Source organism: Procambarus clarkii, chromosome 5 (assembly GCF_040958095.1).
Source record: "Procambarus clarkii isolate CNS0578487 chromosome 5, FALCON_Pclarkii_2.0, whole genome shotgun sequence".
In the NCBI taxonomy this organism is placed as follows: Eukaryota; Metazoa; Arthropoda; class Malacostraca; order Decapoda; family Cambaridae; genus Procambarus; species Procambarus clarkii.
The window spans coordinates 30181204-30199583 of record NC_091154.1 but is presented as its reverse complement, the minus strand read 5'-3'; the positions used below and the strand labels follow the sequence as shown (position 1 = coordinate 30199583).

The following is an 18380-nucleotide window of genomic DNA, read 5'->3' as shown; positions in this document are numbered from 1 at the left end:
CTAAGGTGTGGGCGTGCGGCATACTACATAATTTACACTCCTTATCTTTTTCACTGACATCAACACCGTATTGCCAGATATATTTGTATCCTAATCTTAATCTCATGTAAATTGAATCCTTCCAAGTAGACTTTCCTTTACCATAAGTGAAGGACGAATTTGTATTTATTATTGAATAATTCTTAAGTGTGTTACTACTGTCCACCATTGCCATTCTCTTTATCATTTCTTCACCCTGTTGGATCATCTTGATTCTTGTTTTTATTTGTTTCAAGGTTAACTGACATACAACATCAACAAGAGTTTTTTCAGTGGCTCTCTTCGCTATGTCATCAACTACCTCATTCAACAGTATTCCCACATGTGAAGGGATCCACATGAATCTTACTTTATACCCAGTTTTTTCTAATTTCTTAACATTCTCTCTACACTCTATCACAATATTCTGATATACTGGGCGTCTGCTATTTAAAGACTCTAGCGCTCCTCTGCTGTCAGTAAAGAAGCAAGCATTTTTACCACATTTGACTACTTCCTGTAATCCTGCTAATACACCTTGGAGTTCAGCCTGCGTTGAAGAGACATTGTCAGTTAAGCGGCGAGCAATAACAGTATCTACAGTACCGATGTCAGTGTACTCCCTGATCAAGACTCCACATCCTGCCTTCCCATCCCTAGCTACTGACCCATCACAATATACATGTAGAGTGTTTTCTGTAGGCAGCTTTCTAATTATACAATCATATGTTGCCCTCAGCTCTCCTATTTCATACATACTTTTTTTCTTTTGCAAGGGAGTAATTACTACATCTACATTACAATCCTCCCATGGTGGTGTGAATTTTCTCTTGGGCACAACAATACACTCTGTAATAACATCATACTTTATAACATTAGCACATAAGTTATTCATATATACTCTCTTCTTCATCATACACACTTCACTACTTTCCACCTTTTGAACCGAGAGGATTAATTCATTAGCTCCCCCACCTCTCATTAATCTAATGGCAGAGGCTACATTTATCTCTACAATTCTATCCCCAATACTCTGCAGATTTAACTCCATCCTCATTATCTCAATCATAGCATTTCTTGGGCATCCTAAGATAATTCTCATTGCTTCATTTTGTACCTTCTCCAACTTGCCCATCCTACCTTTACCAAAACAAGAAATGACATGTGTAGCATAATCAATAAGAGATCTTACAGTACTCAAGTATATCATTCATAGCACAGGGACTCCCACTCCCCTTTCCACAGCATGCCAAGGCCTTCAGAGGTTGTAATCTCTTCCGACATTGACCCAACAGTCTGTTCATCTCAGCTTCCAAACTCTCATGGGTATATCCAACATATATGCCTAAATATTTATATATATTACTTCTCTCTATATTTTTACCGTTTATTTTCAATATAATGGGCCTCTGACTTCTACATTCAAACTTAGTTTTGTTTTTATTAACCACCAGTCCCATATGGTTACACAGGTTTCCGAAATTGTCCAACACTGTTTGAACTTTTGAAATATCTTTGCCCTGAAACAAAATATCATCGGCATATATGATCGGAGTTACCCCATTTGAGTATCTGACATACAACCTTGATACCACACCTGAGCCTTCCTTTCGTAAAGATAATCCCCTATCCAGAGCAATAATCTCCCTTTAACACCAAGACCAGCTAATTCATATAAAATAACTTCTTTAATTGTTGGCTTTATCAAAAGCTCCTTGTAAATCAATAAAAATTCTATAATAATCATTTTCATTAGCTAGACATTTAATAATACAGAGGTACTTTTTCCTTTGAGGAACCCGAACAAATTACTAGACAGCTGATCACCTATTATATATAAAAGTCTATTTAAAATGATCCTCTCCATCATTTTACAAAAACACGAGGTTAAAGACACAGGTCTGTACTCTCCATTGGCTTTAGGGATAGGGATGATCATAGCTTTTTTCCATTTACTGGGAATACTGCCCTCTTCATAACTAATATTAAAGAGGTCTAAAAGTGGGCTTTTCGTCATAATGGCAAGTTCATTAAGTATTTCATAAGTTACGCCATAAATTAGGTATCAGGAATTAGGCAACTATTGTGGGTTGTATCTTAGGGAAGGTCAGTAGTGGACCTAGGCCTTTGGGGGACCTCTACATGTTTAAGTAATACAAGCTTCGTGTCTCCGACAATGGGAATTATGTAGATAAGGACACATCCACATAGATGGTACACGAACGCGTTATTTTCATCACAAAAATACCCCCTTATCCTTCCCCCAAGGGTAAATGTTGCAAACGTTATCAGCAATACCGGGCTGAAGGTGTTATTATTATAATAATAACAATAATAATAATATTAATCATTACTATATATACTTATTATTATTATTTATTTATATTTGTTATTATTTGTATTTATTATTATTTGTATTTATTATTATTTGTATTATTATTATTTGTATTTATTATTTATTATTATTATTATTGTTATTATTATTATTAATATTATGACGAGCTGTGTAAATTATTAAATAGATATTAGCGATTCATCTTAGTAATCCGCATTCAGTTAATTCTTATGCGCGGCGAATGGTCGACTTTATTGTACATTGACCTGACATATCTTATCATAAGCAATTACAAATATTTTTCTTAGATAAATTCTCATCATATTTATATATATCAATATAAATGAAACATATAAAAGTTGTGTTTTGGAATGTTTATTAAAGAAAGGGGAATGGAAGTCGAGGTTCCCCCCGCACCATAACATCACCGGTGTTTGGATGGTGTCAGGCGCCAGCTCTCACCATGGTCAGTGTGCCTTACTTCTTCCTGTCTGGCTATATTATTCGTGTGTTCTACCTTGTGTGGCTATATTACACGAGCGTCCTACCTTGTGTGGCTATATAATACGTGCGTTCTGCCTTGTGGGGCTATGTTATACATGCTTCTTACCTTGTGTGTGTATTATACATGCTTTGTATCTTGTGTGTGTGTATTATACATGCTTTGCATCTTGTGTGTGTGTATTATACATGCTTTGTATCTTGTGTGTGTGTATATTACACATGCTTCCTGCCTTTCGTCTCTTATATTACACATACCTCGTACCTTGTGTATATATATATATTATACATGCTTCTTACTTTTATCATACATGCGCTGACGACAATTTTGTCTAGCTGAACAACCCTTAAGCATTTTGAGGTTTCTAGTTCAGATTTCCTGGATTATATCCAAGTATTGATGTGTTGATACTCTTTTTATCCGTTTTCCGATAATTTGTATAGTTAAGGAGCAAAGTTAGTTGATAACATGTATATAGTATTTAAACATTTCGGTGATAAGACATTCATAAACATGGTTCTCGGTAATACTTTTGTTCATGTTAAGTTAGTTGCGAGTCACTCCGTAACCATGACAGTTTGCTAATAGATTTTAGAACTACCTAACCCAATTGAACCCAACTAGCCTAACCCACTTAAATCTACTTAACCTAACCCACTCGGCTCCATTTAAACCCACTTGAATCCACCTAACCCGCTCGAACCCACCTAACCTTAACCCACTTGAACCCAACTAGCCTAACCCATTCAAAAACCAACTAGCCTAACCCACTCGAACCCTACCCTAAATCAAAAGTAATGTCATTCAAAATCCTTGCTTTATCAACAAAACTTTGGGGGACCATTTTTTATATTAGTGACCTTGCCTAACCAAAATCTAATGCAAGAAAACTCGGCCTGACTTAACGAAATGTACTATTTTAACAAGTAGAGAACGTCCCATTTACCTGGACTGTATGGGTCTCGAACCATGGACCCCACACTTATGAGGCCGTAGCTCTATCAACTGGGCTATGAATAGTCTTCAGAAAGTTTCCAGAAGCAGCACCCTACTGTCAAACTGAAATTTTCAACTTTCCCTGATTACTACTGAAGCTCGGGGGAATTACTGACCCACGCCCATATCATATAAATTGCCATTTTAATTAGATAAAATAAATTTTAGTTTTAATAAGTGGCATTGACAAGCCACATACTCTACCACTATTGCCACTCTACCACTTAACAATGCTGAGGTCGTAGGTTCCCTCCCACCTCACAGCCCTAGTGAATTTTCTCATCGATATATATCATGTTAGCATGATTTCTGTGTGATTGTTGAATGCTAGTTAGATTTCTTGTAGATAATTTTGTCATTCACTTCATACCAGAACAGTTCATAATTACTATTATCATCTATGAACACATACCAAGCATTCTGGACATTATATACTGAATTTATGGCCAGAAAGAGAGGCAGTTTTAAATGTTAATGTTAGAAACAGATGTTTTTGTAAATAAAGAGCAGTCTCCGTGGCGTAGTGGTAAGACATTTGCCTAGCGTTCTGCGAGCGCTTTGTCCTGGGTTCGTATCCTGGCCGGGGAGGATTGACTGGGTGCAAATCCTTAACTGTAGCCTCTGTTTAACCCAACAGTAAAATGGGTACCTGGTTGTTAAAAGATTCTTCGTGGGGGTCGTATTCCAGGGAACATAGGATTAAGGGATTGCCCAAAACGCTACGCGTACTAATGACTCTACAAGAATGTAACAACTCTTGTATATATCTCCCCCCCCCAAAAAAAAAAGGTGGATAAAAGTGAGTGTACTTATGAAGGTTGCCAGAGCTTATCCCAATTTTTGTAATATACTTGTAAAAGTTTGATTTGCTGGTCTGTATCCATACATAAATTGAGGCTTTCTTTGTAAATTATGCAAATTGTATATGCTCTGTCTTACAACTGAACAAAAAATACATTAAAATACATTATAAGAGTTCTTAATAATAATTGGTAATTTAGAAATTATATGTGAGGGATTATAACAAATAGGCAGACTATTACAGCTAGACATGGGACATTATTTTTAAGGTGGGCATGGAGCCACATGACCCATGGGACATTAACTGTCAAGGTTCACGTGTCTTTTGAAACTGGCAAATTCTTAGTTTACAACAAGGGATGTTATTTTAAGGTAAAGGCAACCTGGGTTTTGTTTTTCATATGGCTAATTGAAGAGATGATTAGTAATCTCAAGAGTTCCATTTAGACCAAATATATTTACTTTTTAACGGTCTAATGAGTTTTGTTTGTCCGTTTCAGTTTCGTAATCAGTATGATAATGATGTCACTGTATGGTCTCCACAAGGACGTCTCCACCAGGTATGTTTCCAGACAAATTGTCAATTATTACTAATAATATTTATATTATTATTATTATTATTGGTACATATTATTGTTAGTGTTACTGTAATTGGAAATGTTTGCCAGTCCCAGTAACCTGAAGAATTTAAACAGATTTTTATTTGTCTGTAAATAAAATAATTAGTTCAAGCTACTGTATGTTGTGTGAGGGTATGGTATAGCATTTTCCTTTCTGCAAAATATGTTTTTCATTCAGTGTCTTTAGATTACAGTACTGAACTAGTCAAACAGTATGGGGCGGTCAAGTAAAAAAAAAAAACTCCACTGTTTTGACGAGGGGGAATAAATGGAGTACCTGTGTATTGCATTTGATGTGTGGATGTGATGCAGTTCTTGTAGCATAAATTATTATGTACCAATAAAAGAGTGGCTACTTTTTAATTATTACTGTATAATGTATAGAATAATAATCTGGTATTGTTCAGGTGGAGTATGCCATGGAGGCAGTGAAGCAGGGTTCTGCCACTGTGGGTGTCAAGAGCTCATCTCATGCTGTTCTGGTTGCTCTAAAGAGAGCTTCTTCAGAACTTGCAGCTCACCAGAAGAAAATAATGCCAATTGACAAACACATTGCAGTTTCAATCTCAGGTACTTTCACATTATTTAATATTGTATTTTTATCTAAAGTGTGTATTGATGCATTTTCATCTTAATTAGGAATCCCATATTCCTAATCATTTGTTGCATTTTATGTTTTTTGACCATTTTGGGTCAAAACTTATAATTGAGTTTTGCATTAATTATAAATTACTATACCATGATCTTATATAGGCAATTATTTTATATCACTTCTGCATTCATAGTATAATTGCATATATGCAGTGTCTTCCTTGAATCCTTGTAATTTTGTTATGTTAAATTTATTAAGTGGCAGTAACATAACACACTATTACAGTAACACACATTCTGATGATGCATTTTGTATCACAGGCTTTAATTAGTTGAAAATAAATTTGACATCATTGTGTTTCTTGGGTAGATGAGTATTGTATGGGGGACATTGCCAGCACTATGTGTGACCTTGTGGGCATCACTGCACATTCCCTCTAATGTTTGTAGTGATTTAGATGAGGGTAGAGTCTAATAAACTAAATGATGCTGTATATAGTGAGAATATCAGTAGGAGCCAATGATGAGAATTTGAACATGCACACCGGGAAGTCCAAGCATAAACCACTGGACCACGATATGCTACAAGATTATTGTAACCTGGGATTCAACTGAATCCTTTAGGGGTCCTGAGACATCCAACTGATACCAAATTAAGGTTACACATTACCTGCATACACTCTGGTGTGGTATAGAAGTTCCCCCCCATCCCCCCAACACTTTCTTCAAATGCACAAAGAAATCACATTAACATGATGTATCAGTAAGAAAATCAATAGGGAATTCTAGGGAAAATTTGAACCTGCAATTACAACACAACTAATATTTCACATTTAACTTTGTGAAAATGCACCAGGAGGTGGTGAGTGGGGATCAGGACAGGATCCAACGTCTGGAAGCATGGCACTGGAATGAGTCCAATTGGCCTATGACACATCCACACCCCACATGCTTCATGTGTGTGAAATTTAGGTGCGGCTAACCCCATGTGTCTGGCCTCTAACCTCGAAAACATGCAGACATTCTCTTTAATAGATATACAGTAGATTGATCTGCAAAGCCCCTTCCTTTCTCGAATGCATCCTGTTCCTGCCCTGTCCTATATTGTTATTTACCTGAATTAACTTTGGAGCCATCATCTTTAGTGATGTCAATGGGGACAGAAAACTGGTGGCTTGTCAGAGGTCTTCAGTGTTCCTGTGAGTTTTTCCAGTTCTATTTTAAACTGGAGTATATTCTTGGCATTAATCCAAAAGTTGTGTTTCCATCATGTTTCAGATGACTGATTTAATCCGTCATTTTTCAGATGACAGATTTGCATTTTTGGCATAATCTTTTGAATACAGTGATGTAGATAGTTTGTAGTAAAAATGGTTACAGTGATAGGGTGTATTGGGAGAGTATGTGTGGGTGAAGATGGGTGTGTGTGGGTGTAGATGGGTGTGTGTGTGTTTGGGGGGGGGGGGGCGTGCGCTCGTACGTACGTACCTGGCAGGTTGTATAGTGGGTGTGCGGGAGGTCTGGGCACAGGGTCAACCCGGGCACTGCCGGGTACCCCAACTAGTACAGTATATATAATATATAGGGTCCTCTATGACTTTAATTCCAGTTCCATAAACCATAAAAATTACACAATTTTTAGTATATGTATATATATGCTCCAGTAAAATGAAACATTGCAAAATATAAAAGTAAAATTAGATGAGCATTTACTGCTAAAGGCAAGAGAATGGGTGGATGGAGTGGATACCTTATTCTGTCTCGGGAAGTTTTATTCCATAAGCCATTCTTTCATGGTTCACCAAGCGGGGGTATGCTTTAGAGTGATCTGTTATACCAAAGTTGTTCTGTGCACCAAGTCTAATTTTATATAACATGCAAGACACTCCCTTGTCACTAAGTGTGTAAATATGTAGATTTTTTTTCTGTACAGTATTTGGTTTCATTATCGGTAAGAAACAAACCTGAAATTATGGTAAATTATTTTTTCACATAAATGCATAAATTAAAAAAAAATTATTTTGAATTAAAATTTTGGATCTGTTTTTGTGTTATTTGTTAATTTTGATATGCTGTTTTTCATTTGTTAAACATATGGGATAGGTATACAATTAAAAATAAAAGTTAATTTGTTTTCCTGGAAAAGACACAGGTTGCTGAATATTTCTGTTGCTGATTATTATTTGTGACTGCAGGGCTGACTGCTGACGCTCGTGTCTTATCACGATTTATGAGGACAGAGTGCCTGAATGAGCACTTTGCTCATAACCAGGCTTTATCTTTAAACAAACTGATGGAGCGTGTTGGTGCTAAAATGCAGATTGCTACTCAGCGCTACGACAAGAGGCCATATGGTGTGGGTCTTTTATTAGCAGGATTTGATGTAAGTATATCAGTCTTTAGATTCACATTATATTTATCCTTTCCAGGATTCAGACGATATACTAGTTTTCTTGAAAATTAAATAGTGAATTTTCCCCAGATTGGCATAGATTCATTTGGTACTGCTGGTTTAATATAGTATTTGTTCTGTAATGCTTCGTAATATCTTCGAGATAGCTTCATAACTTAAGAATGCAATAATTGTAAAGTGTAGCATTGTCCCGCTTAAAGAGAATGTGCCTAAAAGATTTCCATTGCATCTAAACTTTGCTATTGAGAAAAAAAACAAGTGTTAATGCATATTTTATTTCTTATCCACTTGGGAAAAGTAAGTGTTATAATTAAATAATTGTTGAATTTGTTTGTCCTTCAGCATTGTATTGCATTCCAACAAATATGTGCACTCCCCTCACCGTGAGTCTTGTTCTTTCTTTTGCAACTGATCACAGAAATCTTATAACCTTAACTCATTATATTGATTCTTATTTGTATCATAAAATATGCTGGCTAAGGGGTACCTTTTGGTCAACTTTGTACAATCCAAACATATCTGGGTATTAATTATTGCCCTGTGAATATTACTTTCATTATTCTTTTGTGGTTATGGTATTGGTGAGAAAATTAGGTATGCCAATAATAGCACGCAGAAAGTGGCTCTGGATAGGATTGAGTGAAATTAAAATACCAACTTTTTTGGGGGCAATTCACAAGTATTGTAGTACTTTTCACCTAGTTTTATGAAACTGTTAGAATACTATTGCACATATTGTATTTGGCCAGATATTGTTACCAATAAGCTTTTGCATGGTGTGAGCTCTTCAGTAAGAAGACTAATGAATTCCAGAATTCATCCAGGCCAAGAATTCCAGTAATGATAGTTCTTAACATTAAAGTTCATAGTATTTGTATGTGAAACTCTTGATATTCTATACATAAAAATAATTTTAAAGGGGCTTTCTCACATCACATTTGGTGGGCAAATTAGATTTAGTAATTAATTATCAAAAGTAGGCACCAAGCTGGGAAGACTATGTAGCTGGACAAAGGAAAATAATATAGCATAAAGAGCAGCAAGAAGTAGGATTAAGATAGCATCTGTAACGATGAATAAATTGCAGGAAGATGGTCCCCATATTTACCAGACCTGCCCTTCTGCTAACTACTATGACTGTCAAGCTATGGCAATAGGTGCGCGTTCCCAGAGCGCTCGCACCTACCTTGAACGCCATCTTGAAGAGTTTCGCAATTCTGCACGCGAAGAGCTTATTCGTCATGCACTACGGGCTCTCAGGGATACTCTTCCCAATGATGTGGAACTCACCAATAAGGTAACTATTATCGTGTGGTCTTAAATATTGCAGTTATTCTAATTTTATTTTTAGTAGAAATCTTGTAAACCTGAATGCATTAAATGACTCATAATACTTAGCATATATTATCACAGATTTACTTTTCATTAATCAGGTAATTTAATGGTACTTTATATTTGTATTAAATTTTTTATGTTTAATTTGGAGGCCAAATAAAAAGAGAAAATACATGTTTGTGCTTAATCAATGAGAAAAGAAATATAATCAGGTGCATATTTTGGTATTATACAAATTGTAAAAATTATTGAAATTAGATAATCTCTGAAAAGCTATTTTGTTTTTCTTGTTTATGAAAAACGTTTAATCTTGAGCAATGGCTGCATTTTTTAAACACAGTATTTGAGTTATTAACTTTTAGTTAAAGGATTAACTTTACTTCATTACTATTCATCTAATAAATTGTTTACATTCATTAATGCAATTTTTTTTATAGATCATTATGTGCTATTTGAACATAAATGAATTACAGTACCCTTTTTCCAGAACTGCAGCATAGCAGTGGTGGGTAAAGATGAGGACCTAAGTATATACGATGATGATGATGTAAATCCCTACCTGGAAGGCTTGGACCAAGAGGAACGACGGGGTGGTACCGGAGCACCCCGAGATGCTCAGCCACCTGCTGGTGGAGACGATGCAGCTGCTGCCAGTTCTACTGATGCAGCTGCTAGTGCTGCTGCACCGCCACCACCTCCAACAGACGATCAACCACAGGTTAGTTTCTAATGCTAACTTGCAGAATTTTTTGTATGCATGTGTTAAGTAAAAAGGAGATTAGTTAACACTTACCTGAGCCGTGGTCTCAGGAAAGTTTTGAATCTCATATTCTTTGATAAATTGCACAAAGAAAGTCATGGAAGCTTATGAGGTAGTTAAAATGTAATAAAAGCCAGAAAGATGGAGTTGAATATTGAAGGTAGTACAGCCTGTAGAATTAAAACCAAATACAAATAAAGTTTAAATCCTTTACTTGATGAAATGGGTATAATATTTGCAAGTGACAATCCAACAAATTAATATAACTAGTATACGACTATACTAGTATAGTCTCATTGTCCTGGACCAACTTGAGAATGGTCCAGGACGGACCGAAACATCATTGTCCCTTCACTTTCTAGTGTGTGGTCTGGTCAACAAATATAACTAGTAATTTGCAATAAATAGTTATCAATTTGAAATTAATTCTCCACAAAATTGCCAGAAGAAATATTCTGGGTGGGCACATTGATGTATAATAGGCACATGATTTTACATGGGGATGTTTTCCTTGAGATATGATATAGAATTAAACTGCTTTGAACAATGTTATAATTAACCTAATGACAAAAGCCAGATACATTCATAGATATTTTTGTATATTACAGTAGTATATACAAAAATAGTGTAGAGCACATGACTGACTTATTGAGTCAGTCCCTCGGTCACTTCCTTAGTCCAAGTTCCCACTTTTTCCAGGGCTAGAATGACCTCATCTCCTTAGTAAAGTAAGTTTAAAATGTACCTGCAAAAAGTCTCCAGCCCAGTCATCATTTCCCAAAGTCAATGTACTTTGTCTACAACACTTTAAGAAAGACTGATGTAGATGTAGGTTTTGGGTTGGCCAGTAATACTGAATGTAACCTCCAGTGTTTGTTAACTATGATTATTACCTCTTGCCACATTATTAGGCATCTTTACTCTATAAATATTGTCACCTTTGACCAGTTGGACATTTTCATCATTTAAGGTAAATAAAAGGCAGTTTTTGGTGGTTGGGGACTGCTTCTTCACTGCATTGCACTCAGAAAATCTTGTTCCAAGTTTTGAATGGTAATTTAAAAATGCCTCTTTTGGACTACTTCCCATTTCTAAGTTGAAAATGCATATGCACTAAGGTTACAAATCTGAATAATGATAATCAGTTATGTACTAGAATTGAATGCATTCAAATTAAAAAAGGCATTTAAGCAGTATTTTGTTTCAATGCACACTTTGCTTTGATAATACATTAGGTGAATCAAAGGTAGGCACGAAAATCATTGCTGTTTATTGAAGAATATGATTTGGTATTTGTTATATACTAATATGAAATAATGTTTTTATTTTTTATCTCTGACCCATAGCCAGCACAACAGGTAATGTTCATTTTTCAGTTACCATTTCAGATTTAGTTTTGTGTAGCATTTTCACCATTGTAAATTTTTCAATATAATAATGCAAGCTACAAAATGCAGATATGATAGCTAGAGATTTTGATTTTTGTACAGGCTAAAATATAATATATCCATTACAAAGATGACTGATAGGTACTATTATCCATGGTACTAAACCCTATCCTTCCCCTTTCCCAATTGATGGTTCTCTTTTAGTACATTTTTGTGCGAGTGCCACTTGGTAGTTGTCTTTATTTTTTCTGCCTCCTTATTGCCCATACAGTAAATGTTTATTGTTCTCTTTAATATATCCTGTGTGCTTCTGCTGTTTTTTGTTTTATGTGTGCTGTCTCATATGTGATGGCAGTCATTTTGTTCACACTTTCATATTTGTGCAAGATAGTAGGAGCTGCTTAACTTTTATAAGTCAACCTTGCATGTAGATTTGTTTGACAAATTCATTACCATTTACCACTGTCTACCCACTCGACAAATACTACCCATCACCACTAATAACTATAACCAGCAACAGCATTAATGCTAACCACTATCTAGTTCTCTCCCTCTCTTAAGTTTGTGACTATAACAATATTTGTATTTTAAAAATATTTCATAATACAGTACCAGCATTATGTTTATTGAGATGTGCATGGCATAGAGAGTTGGAATAGCTGACCTGATCAATTGTGATTCAAGAGTATCTACTTTGGTATCATTTACTTCACTACTTACTAGTTTATTTTTTTCCCCTTAGTGAAGCCATTGCAAATTTTGCTATGACATTGCTTATTGATCCATGCAGATTTTTTACAAACTTATTAATGTTAAGACCTTACTCATTCCTCCATTCTTGTTTCCTTCTTGGTCTCTTACTTGCTCTTGACTTGTACAAAAAATATGCTTAATTTTTCAGTTTTACACATTTTCTCAATACAGTATATGTAAACTTTTAACTATATCTATATATATATATATATTTATATATATATATATATATATATATATATATATATATATATATATATATATATATATATATATATATATATATATATATATATATATATATAATTTTTTTTTGTATGTGCCTGTGGGTGACATGCTAATTAGCCCTGAGCAACACAAGGGTTAACCAGTTAACCACTCATTGATAAGATTTGTAATGTACATCAATAATCACTAGTATATTTCTTTTCAGGATTCCATGGATACAGACTAAGGATTCTGCAGTTATCCATTTGTCTTGGGTTTAGGATTTTGTATTTTTTTCTTGGCACCACTTCAGTTGGATACATCTTAGACCAGATGTTGCATCATATTACAAAAAAACATTTAATAAAAAATCTTGTAACTGACTAATTATATCGGATAAATCTAATTTGTGCTATCTTGTCTTTGGTGGATATTTTGTTACCAGGAACCCTTGTAAAATTCCTTAATAAAGTTATACATAGGTTCAATTTTTACTATCCTTACCTTTAACTTGTCAAAAATACAATAGTTAAAATACAATAGTTATATTCACATCTTTAAACCCCCAACTAACAATGAGTATTATGGTAAAATTGTGTTGGCCCCATCCTTCCCTTACCCCTCCCTCCATCACTCCCCTTAATCCCACTTTCCACCCTCCCCTTACCACCCTATGCCCTCCACTCTCCATCCTCCCCTTATTCCCCCACCCGTCTCTACCCTCATCCCATTAACCCTCTGCTTAGTCCCTCTTCCCATAAATAAAATATAATAGGGAGCGGTGAAACTACTCTATGGTCTTAAGGAAATAATTTTTCTGAAAACTCCACAGACATCTTGACCAATATTTCACATGACCAGAACTATATCATAATTGGATGGGGGGGGATAAATATTTGTTTTAATTAAATAGTTGATCTTAGGCCTATCCCAACTTGCCTATATTCATCCAGTACCCCAGACCACTCCCTCTGGCAATTTGAGCTAGGTTAGGTCCAAGCATCTGGCCTACAACTTTGGACAGAAATACATTCATATGGTATACATTTATATACCTATAAGAGAATGTCTGTCCAAAGTTTGATGCCAGATGCTTGGACCTAGCCTCGTCCAAATTGCCCAACCTGTCCTCGGGATATCATAGTACCTATGTCACATAATACTCATAGTTCGTGTGCTGCTAATGTTCAGTTTCCCTGTGGTAGATTTAAAGTTATCACCAGGCACCAATCTTTTCTTACATCCCATAGTATCCAATCCATCTCCGTAGATACCAGAATAGTCAGTTTGATCCAATTTGAACAATAATTGTAATTTCCCATTCCCACTTCTGATGATGAGGTTCAGGTCCAGTAACCTTTCCTCGTAGCTCATCCTACATAGCCTCGGCTTGGTGCCCTCTTTGATAATTAATTAATTTCCTCTCAGCTCGTGGATTACCCTGGTGGCATATCTCTAAACCTTTTCTAACTTGGTTTTGTGTTTGACTAGATGTGGACTCTAGGCTGGAACCGCATATTCCAGCATTGGTCTGACATATTAGGTATACAAGGTTCTCAATTGTTCCTTACACAAGTTTCTGCAGAGAAATTTCCGTAATATTTTTCCATCCTATTGAAAGCTCGTAGTTTATTGTTGATAAATCTTGGTAGTTCTCAGTAAATTGTAATTATTCTATTAATTATTATCTGTAATGTTTCAATTGGCGACAAATTATAATATATACAAAAAGGTATGCAGTATTCAAATGGAAGAAAATGGATCGTATATTATGTAATATAGAAAACGTATAGAGTAGGGTACACTTCACTACCGCCCAAAGGATGGGTGGGGGGGGACCAATACCATTCACAGGATGGGTATGGGGTCCACAACCCCCCACGGGATGGGAATAGGGACCATAACACCGACAAAATGGGTTTTAGATCCAATACTACTAGCACATGCACTCTGTACCTCGACGTGCACCCTGTATTGTGCTATGATCTCGGTGGTACAGTCGGATTCCTTCTCGACGCACAATCGAGAATTCCGGGTTCGAATCCCGGGTGGGACAGAAACGGTTAGGCACATTTCCTTTCACCTAATGCCTCTGTTCACCTAGCAGTAAGTAGGTACTTAGGAGTTAGTCAGATTATTGTGGGGTTGCATCCTGGGCGGGGTCAGTAATTCGGCCTTGGTAGGGCGACCTCGATATAAGCCAAACATGTATGAATACTCTAGCTTTCGGCCCCCCGACACAATGAATTATATGTACCCCTGTATCACCACACCAACTCTGTACCCCAACATGTTCCCTGTTCCCCACCCTCAAACAGCCGATGGGTATTGGATAATATCTGTGAAAAAATTAATTAATAATTACCAAAAACAATCCATTTATTATACAGTTCGTACATCCTGGGAATGGTCAGTAATTCGACCTTGTGGCATAGAGGACGGCACGGAGACCTTGTGGGACTGAGCACAGAGAACAGGACGGAGACCTTGTGGGACTGAGCACAGAGGACAGGATAGGATGGAGACCTTGTGGGACTGAGCACAGAGAACAGGACGGAGACCTTGTGGGACTGAGCACAGAGGACAGGATAGGATGGAGACCTTGTGGGACTGAGCAGAGAACAGGACGGAGACCTTGTGGGACTGAGCACAGAGGACAGGATAGGATGGAGACCTTGTGGGACTGAGCACAGAGGACAGGATAGGATGGAGACCTTGTGGGACTGAGCACAGAGGACAGGATAGGATGGAGACCTTGTGGGACTGAGCACAGAGGACAGGATAGGATGGAGACCTTGTGGGACTGAGCACAGAGGACAGGACGGAGACCTTGTGGGACTAAGCAAAGAGTGCTCCAAATTAAGCTAAATCATTTGCTCATAAGGAGGAAATTGATTATCATTTCTGATTACCTCTGAGCAGCCTCAGACAGCAATATTCTGAGAAAATCAAGAAAATCTTGTTGACGTGAGGCAAAGTTCTATAATGAAGTATAAAAATAATAATTATTACAATTATTAATTAAGATTTAAAGTTCACCTATGGTATACATGGCTACCGCACCTATGGCTCCTTATTTTAGTATTTTTGATGATTTTAAGGCTTAATAATTAAGATTTTAGTGAAGTCGTCAGCGAAGATGATAGCTGTTGACAGATGAATGCTCTTTACTAAAATAGTTTACTCTTTACTGAAAGTAGTTAAAAAAAGTTATGTCTCCATTCAATGTCAACTAATGTTTCAACCCATTATTCTACAGTGCATCCTGTTAAAGGTTAGCACTTAGGAGAAATCTTTATGTTCTCAGTAAATTATAATAAGCACGTTATAAATTATTACATTATAATAAAAATGCTTTTGCTAAACATTGTATACAATAGTGTAAGCTTTGAAAAACGACAAGAGGAAGGATTGTAGGGACGTTAACAGAAAACGATGTGACGTTGGAATGTCAATGGGGATACACTACTGCAAACAGGATGGATATAGGGTTCACAAAAAGTCTCACGATGTTTATGCAACCCGTTCTCTCACTTTCTTACGGTTAATATTGACTTATTTAATACGTGCATATGTGACATACTAAACATGCTAGTTTAGACATAGTAAACACCTTGAAAAGCTTCATAGAAAACACCGACCTTACCTAACCTTCTTAGTATGTTAAGATAAACATCTTATTACTTCGTAATTACAATTATTACTTAACCTATACCTTTAATAGGTATAATTATTACTTAACTTGCTTCGTAATTACAATTATTACTTAACCTATACCTATAATAGGTTAAGTAATTAACCTTTAGTAAACACCTTGAAAAGCTTCATAGAAAACACCGACCTTACCTAACCTTCTTAGTATGTTAAGATAAGCATCTTATTGCTTCGTAATTACAATTATTACTTAACCTATACCTATAATAGGTATAATTATTTCTTGCTTCGTAATTACAATTATTACTTAACCTATACCTATAATAGGTTAAGTAATAATTGTAATTACGAAGCAATAAGATGCTTATCTTAACATACTAAGAAGGTTAGGTAAGGTCGGTGTTTTCTATGAAGCTTTTCATGGTTAACTAGTATGTTTAGTATGTCACATATGCACGTATTTAATAAGTCAATATTGACTATACGAAAGTGCGAGAACGGGTTGGTTTATGAGGTCCACTACCACCCAAAATGATAGGTATGGGGTCCACCACCACCTGTTGGATGGGTACTGGGTTCACTACCACCTGTTGAATGAGTATAAACTTGCTCTGTATCTAGTGTCTCCCAATCTCCCAATCTTTATGTACTTAATCCAAACACCTTTATCATTGTGTTCATTGCTGTCTTCTTTTATGTGCTAGCCATATGCTGTATTGTGCCTGCTAAGTTTTGTTAAACTACCATTCAAGCTGTCATTGCAATCATTCTGAGCTACCTATGTGCTTTAATATACCTACAATTTTTCTCTCATCTTTTATTTTTTTTCATGGTATATAACTTATCATTTTTATAAATTTTGCAAGTATTTACCTTAGATTAAGTTTGCAAGTTTCTTAGATTAAGGACCTGCCCGAAACGCTGCGCGTACTAGTGGCTTTACAAGAATGTATTTACTATGCTATGTATCCTCACAATCCCAATGTACCTTCTTGTATATATATAAATAAAAATATAATAAAAGATAAAAAATAAGTACAGGGTCCACTACTGCCCCACAGGATGGGTACGGGGTCCACTACCACCCGCTGGATTGATATGGGGGGTCTACTCCAGCCCCCCGCCACCCATAGCCTCTTCAGTTCTGCCTGTTGTTAGAGCTGTATGTTTACCTTGCGATTTATAAGGTAAATCTTATAGCTGTCTTATCGTAAACAGTTATTTATCTTATCGTCAACCAGGCAGGTAATGCCGGTTGACGAGGGGTGGGGGGTGGGGGTATAAACGTATGTCACTAGCAGGGGGGGGGAGACCCCGTTAACATCGCCAAGTTGTATAAATGCCAGCCCCAAGGCAAGGCATCGTATAGTTTCTTCGTAGTATCTTAAAATTCTTTTGTAGGTAAAGAATAGCATTCCCCATAGATAGTGTATCACGCAATTTTTTTTTTATAAAGTGTAGTCACGCCTCTGAATTTTTTTTGACAGTTGTTCTGATAAGATCAAGGCAATTAGAGGGTATATTTACATGCCCATTGAGTTCAAAGACTGGCTCGTCATTCCCTTCCATCCTTTCACCTGCATCGGTGCATCCTCCATTGCCTCTCACCTGCCGCTACCCCTCGTTACCTCCACCTCTGTCACGCCTCTACCTCTTACCTCCAAGTCACGCTGGGGTATAACTGGGATATTTTTGTTGCCTGGTGATGAACTTTCTGCATAACAGATATGTCTATTTGAAGATAAGGTTTCCATGATTGGATACAATAACTCAGGTGAGCGGCGCACCTCACAATATACACTTAAAATTACGGTCTTCTTTTCCTTGAAGTCAAATATTCGCTTGACTATTCCTGGTGTTTGGTTTGTCTTTTCTACTGCAGCTCCCTCTTGTTGTGCGACTTCCAGTGAATGATGGACTCCGACTCCAAGGTTTTATACTCACGCAAGTGCTGCCAGAGACCCAAGAGCTGGCAGGTAACTTTTCCAGCACGTTAGTGTGGCAATA

General features: G+C 36.4%; 1 protein-coding gene across 2 annotated transcripts; it reads left to right on the top strand.

Annotated features, from left to right (window-relative positions):
- The first annotated feature begins 2721 nt into the window (after nt 1-2721).
- On the top strand, nt 2722-13201 carry LOC123761990 (proteasome subunit alpha type-1). 2 transcript variants are annotated; one of them, XM_045748155.2, is made up of 7 exons: nt 2722-2819; nt 5153-5212; nt 5680-5842; nt 8059-8246; nt 9364-9573; nt 10099-10329; nt 12946-13201. In XM_045748155.2, the coding sequence occupies exons 1-7, from the start codon at nt 2817-2819 to the stop codon at nt 12964-12966; spliced, it is 876 nt and encodes a 291-aa protein (XP_045604111.1). In that variant the 5' UTR covers nt 2722-2816; the 3' UTR covers nt 12967-13201. The 2 variants fall into 2 exon arrangements, with proteins under 2 accessions (XP_045604111.1, XP_069156417.1); XM_069300316.1 differs by lacking the exon at nt 2722-2819 and adding an exon at nt 2900-2921.
- Nucleotides 13202-18380: the final 5179 nt, after the last annotated feature.